The sequence below is a fragment of the Geospiza fortis genome, unplaced genomic scaffold, assembly GCF_000277835.1.
Source record: "Geospiza fortis unplaced genomic scaffold, GeoFor_1.0 scaffold114, whole genome shotgun sequence".
NCBI classification, from domain to species: domain Eukaryota; kingdom Metazoa; phylum Chordata; class Aves; order Passeriformes; family Thraupidae; genus Geospiza; species Geospiza fortis.
The window spans coordinates 1,518,424-1,524,230 of record NW_005054383.1 but is presented as its reverse complement, the minus strand read 5'-3'; the positions used below and the strand labels follow the sequence as shown (position 1 = coordinate 1,524,230).

General features: G+C 55.9%; 1 protein-coding gene across 1 annotated transcript in view; it reads left to right on the top strand.

The window, feature by feature from the left end:
* The window catches only part of LOC102039087 (nucleoside diphosphate kinase 3-like), a 4,443-nt gene extending 1,719 nt beyond the window's left edge, over positions 1-2,724 (top strand). The window contains exon 4 of the mRNA XM_031060445.1: positions 628-2,724. Coding sequence (XP_030916305.1) covers positions 628-745 — 118 coding nt within the window. The 3' untranslated portion in view covers positions 746-2,724. The remainder of the gene's footprint in view (positions 1-627) is intronic.
* Positions 2,725-5,807: the final 3,083 nt, after the last annotated feature.

Genomic DNA, 5,807 nt, shown 5'->3' with positions numbered 1-5,807 from the left:
GGAATGAGTCTGCATTCCCAGAGCAGAAGTTCTCCCTTATGTGCTCAGACCAGAGCTGAGCTCTGCTTGCCAGGGTTGGCTTTAATAGGAGGAAGAGCCTGGGTTGTGTCTTTCCTTCCTCCTGAGTGCTCTGTTGAAAGCAGGTGGGCTTTGCCTGTTTTCCTCTGCTAATCAGGACTGTCAGGCTGTGAAGAGGAAGGGAGGCTCCCACTCAGTCCTTTCATGGGAGCAGGTGAATATCCATGGGTGGTGACCTTGGGTGGGCCCAGCCTGGCTCGTGGTACACACAGCTCTTACTGAACCATCCTGCCTTAGATCTGTTTCCTGGTGTCTGACACCAAACCTGCTTTGATGGAAGGGGGAAAATCTGAAGGCACAGCTGGAATCACTGACATAAAAAATGCACATCTCAGAGCTACAGCCCCTTGCAGCTCCTCCTGTAGCAAACAAAAGGTTCCTCAGCACAGGAGCGGGGAGTGCTGGGAGCTCCACTGCTGGAAGGATGAGTGGTGTGGGACAGGACTGGCTCCACTGGTTTAATGAAATTGGTCAAGGGGGAATTTTGCAGGCTGCAGCATCCCTCTCCCACCTGTCCCAGCTTGGTGAGAGCTTTCTCCTTGCCCACAGGAACGTGATCCATGGCAGTGACTCGGTGGAGAGTGCCCAGCAGGAGATCTCGCTGTGGTTCCGGCCCGAGGAGCTGCCGTGCTGGGAGGACACAGCTGCACGCTGGATCTACGAGTGAGCAGCAGGCCCAGGGGAGTTCATGCTCCTGCTGGGACACAGCACATTTCCATCCATCTCCTGGCAGCTGCTGGGCTGGCTGCAGATCCTCTGTGGGATTCCTCTTCTGCCTGTGGATCCTGGGAGCTGGGCTGTGTGTGGAACTCGGGTTCAGCTCCTGCCAAGGGCAGCTCTTTCTTTTTTTCTCTCTCTGCTCTAGTAAGTAGTTGGTATTGTTGCTCTGTTTGCTGCAGCATCTTAAATCCCAAGTAGCTCAAGCTGATTAATTGTAGCAAAACTTGGGCTCTTGGCCCATTCCTGGGTGTTCTCATCCCTGCCTGGAGCAGGAGAATGCGTTTTCCTTGCTGCTGGGAGAGGTGCTGGTCACAAGGTGATGGGCTTGACAATTTACCTGCTTTTCTATAAGGCTGTTCACCAAAGGCTCTTAAAAAATTGGGCTGCTGTAGGATAAGGGAGCAAATTCTCAGTTTGGAGTTCATTTCAAGACGAGGAATGAAGGATGGGACAATTCTCTCTCCCTTGGTGGGAGCCCTGGGTGCTGGGCTGGCAGAAGCTCACCCAGTTTCAGATGTGATAAATGAGTCCATGGAAGGAAGATTCTCCAAATGCTGCTAAACACACAATTCCTCAGGCTCTGCTTCCTGGGCTGTGGAGTGGGAGGCAGCTCCTTCAGGTCTGCTCTGGTTCTCTGGGGCTGCATGGCCCTGACCCAGCCTGACACCAGACTGTCCCTCCCTGGTCACTGATGTGAGGCAGCAGCACTGGGGCAGCCACAGGAACAGAAGGGGGAGAGGGAGGCAGGGAAGGGTTTGTGGATCTGGGGCTCAGATTTAGGGGAGTATTTAGCTCTCTCTTGTGCAGAGGCTGTGGAGTCCTGGCACTGAGCTCTGGCAATTGCCAAGATCTTCCTTGTCCCCCTGAGAGCTTGCAGTGGAGCTTTCCTGCTGGGAGGGTATCTGGAAACCAGTTTGTAACGGACTGGACACCACCTGTGGGCTGTCCCTGGGCCACCCAGCTCCTCAGAGCTGTGCTGTGCCTGAGCTCCCTGTGCAGCCTCACCAGAGCAAAAAGACAGGGACAGTGACACTGAGCCCTGCCATGGAACAGGGACACAGTTAAACCAAGGGAACAAGATCCCCAGGGCTCTCCTGTGTGCAGGATGAGTTTGACCTGTCCCTCTGGGTGCTCAGCTTTGTAGGTGCTGGGGAATGAGGGCAGCTCTGGGGGAGCAGAGTGAGGTCACCCCCACCCCTGCTGGCCCCAGGGTGTGGGGCTGAGCAGGGCAGGGGTGGGAGCTCTCCCCCAGTGAGTGGGGCTGTCCAGCTGCCTCAGCCAAGGCTCCTCCTGCCTTGGGGCCTTCTCCAAGCACCTGTGTCCAGCTCTAAATACCTGACAGATCCCATTTGTTCCTGGAACTTGTCCACTTGGCTGAACCTGGAGTCTGGCTGCAGCAGGGCTGCAGGAGAAGGCACTGGTGAAGACCAAGGTGGGAGGAAGGCCACGTTGGTTGTTTAACAGATGCATTGAGAAGAGCTGCTGGCACCAAGAGCTGCCAGCTCTGACACAGGAAAACTCTGCCCAAATAGCTGAGCTTCATCTCCTGCCATTGACTCCTCCTGAAGGATCCCTCTTCTCCCTGTCTGCACAGACAAGATGGAAGATGCCTCCTGGTTCAAAGTGCACTGAACTCCAGTCAGATACAGACCTGACTCACTGAGACACAATCCCAGCCCGTCCTCTCCTCTCTGTGTGTGTAGGTTTGGTGTCTGCCATGACCTCGTCCTGCTCTGGGGCACGATGGAGCAGCAGCTGCAGGGAAGGGGCCCCCAGAGACCCTGCTGGGAGCAGGTACAGGAGCTGAGCTGTGCCTGGTGCTCCTCGAGCCCCTGGGGACTTTTAATTGCTTTGCATGTTGGTTTCTGCTGCTTCTCCTCTGTCCAAGGCTGTGTTCAACTGTAATAATAAATGTAGAAGCTGTCTGTTGTTCCTCTTGGGGCCCTTGAAGGCAGGAGGCTGCAGGTGCTTGTCAGAAATAGCCTGGGCAGCAGCGTGGAGGGGAGGTTTTGGGTGCAGCAGTTGTGTGTCAGAGCTGGAGGGGTGAAGGCAGCAGAGGTGCCCTTGTCTGTGCCCTGTGCAGGGCTCTTGTGCTTCCCACTGAAGCAGAAGCCTGGCTGAGGTGGTGTTCAGTGGAGCCAGGCTGCTGCTGCAGCACCACACACTCATGGCAGCAGAAACAGCAGGGTCTGTGCTCCTGCAGGAATCACAAAATCCCAGAATAGTTGGGGTTGGAAAAGACCTCTGGGGTCTCAGACCTCCTCCTCTGGGGTTGGAAAAGACCTCAGTTCCCTGTCAGAGCAGGGTCACGTGGAGCAGCCATCACAGGAATGTGTCCAGTTGGGTTTGCAATGTCTCCAGAGCAGGAAACTCCACACCCTCCCTGGGCACTTGCTCCTGTGCTTTACCACCCTCAGTGTAAAGAAATTCTTCCTCACCTTGAGGGGGGACTTCTTGTGCTTCACTTTCTGGCTGTTCCTCCTCCTGTTGCTGGGCACCACTGGAAGAGCCTTGCCCATCCTCTTGGGGGATGCCAACCCTGTGTCAGACCCTGCTTTCTGCTCCTGGGGCCTCTCCCTGGATTGCCATCTAAGGAGTTAGGTCTGAGCTGCTGCTGTCAGCCAAACAAACACAGAGCATTCGAAAATGCAAGATGGTTAAAAATTTTATGGGATGGGAAATGGCTTTTGACCTGTTCTCTCCATAGTTTTGCTCCATGTTCTCTCTTTTGACTTGTTCTCTCTTTGGACCTGTTCTCTCCATAGTTTTGCTCCATGTTCTCTCTTTGGACCTGTTCTCTGCAGTTTTGCTCCCAGCCCCGTTAGTGGGAACACTGAGCTCCAGCCCCAGAGCAGAGCAGGACAGTCCCCTCCCTCAGCTGTACCCAGGGCAGAGTTGGCTCTCTGGCTGGCACTGCTGGCTCCTGCTGAGGTTGCTGTCAGCCCCCAGGTGTCTGCTGGGCTGCTCTCCAGCCTCTCATCCCCCTGATTGTGTCCAGCCCTGTCCAGGTGCAGAGCCCAGCAGTGCTGCTGTTGAATCTCACCCAGGCTGTGACTGCCCAGCTCCCTGTGAGGGCTCTCTGGGGCTCCACAGCCCCTTCAGGTCACTGTTGTTGGCAAACCTGCTTAAGGTATGGTAAATTCCTGGATTTGGAGCATTTATAAAAGCATTCAAGAGCAGCAGCCCTCAGACAGAGCCCTGTGTAATCCCACTGGTGATTGTCCTTTTCCCCTGCCCTGGAAATCCAGTTCCATGGGAATAATGGGCTTTTCTCCCCCTTTTCCCTGGATTTGGAGGGGTCTCCTTTCATTCCAGCCTCATCCCAGCTTTGCTGCCATATCCAGCCACCCAAATCGTGGGATTTTGGGATTTTTGGATCTTCCTCCCCATCTGGATGTCCCAGCCCCTTCCCCAGCATCACTGGAAATTCTGGAAAAACCAGCCTGGATACAGGGAAAGCCATTTGGGGCCATTCCTGATGTGACCCCATTTGCTGTAATCTTTTGAGCTTGACCTGGCACTGCCTCTCACCCATGCAAAGGCTGGAGCTGTGTGTGGCACAGCTTATCCAAGAGAGTGCTGGAGATGGTACCAAAGCTTTGCTAAAGCCCCAACCCACCCCATCTCCTGCCTTCCCAAAGATGGCTGACAGGAGCTGGGAGGAGGGGCTGACACCTCAGAGAGTTGTGTGCCCTTCAGAGGGACCTCAGCAGGGGCAGAGGAACCTTCTGGAATCCAGCACAGGCTCCTGCAGCTGGGGAGGAACAACCCCAGGCACCAGGCTGGGCTGCAGCTCTGTGGAGAAGAGAGTGGCACTGACTGCTCCTGACCAGCCCAGGGGCCAAGGGGGTCCTGGTGGGGTGAGGGAGGGGATCCTGGCCCTGGGCCCAGCCTGTGAGGCACAGCTGGAATGCTGTGTCAGGACAGGAGGGACATGGAGCTCCCGGAGCAGGCCTGGTGGGGGCTCTGAGGATGCTCAAGGGCCTGGAGCATCTCCTTGTGGGGAAAGGCTGAGGGAGCTGCTCAGCCTGGAGAGGAGCCCCAGCTGAGAGGGACCCTCAGCTCTGGGTGTAGGGAGGGCTCAGAGCAGGGCCCAGGCTCTGCTCCAGGGCCAGCAATGGCACCAGAGCCACAGGCAGGGACTGAGCCCAGCAACTCTCAAATGAACATAAAAACCTTCCTTGTACACTGGCACAGGCTGCCCAGAGAGGGAGTGGAGTGTCTGTTCCTGGAGATGTTTCAGAGCTGTCTGGCACAGCCCTGTGCCCTGGGCTGGCCCTGCCTCAGCAGGCAGCTGGCACCACGTGAGCCCCTGTGGGCCCTTCCAGCTGAGCCGTTCTGTGGCTCTGGGCAGTCGGTGCCTGAGCCTCTCCAAATGGGAATGAAGCACACGGAGCAGGACCTTCCCCTGTGAGCCCACCCGGGCCGTGACTGCTGCCTGCCTTGTGTCTCAAGGGTTTTCAGCAACTCCCTAAACAACCTCCAGCATTTAAACAGGCACTGAAGTGGGACTAACAGGCTTGTAGGATGCAGGGTCTTCTTCCTTAAGTCTGCTTAAGAACTGGGACATTTATCACCTTCCACTCAACAGAGACTGTCCAGACTCCCCAAACCCTGAAAAACAAAGGAGAGGTCGCAGGGTGACACCAGGCAGTGACCTGGGGTGGAGCATTTTTATAAATGCTCCAAATCCAGGAATCCCATTGTGTCCCGTCCAGCTGGAGCGTCCTGAGCAGGTTCAGGGGCTGCTGGGAGTCTGCCATTGTCAGCCAAGGTCTTCCAGCCTGCAGCCTTATCCACTCGAGCCACTACAGATATGGATATATCAGATTACTCTGTTGCCCCTTATCGTCGCACACATTCCCTACGTTGCATTTCATTCTGTGGAAGAAACCTCAGCTTGTTTAAGGGACACGAGGGGCAGGACGAACGCAGCTTCTTGGAGGCTTCACGCCACTGATTCCTATGAGGCTCCTCAAACGCTGCTGTGTGAGTGAAGCGGGCTCCGG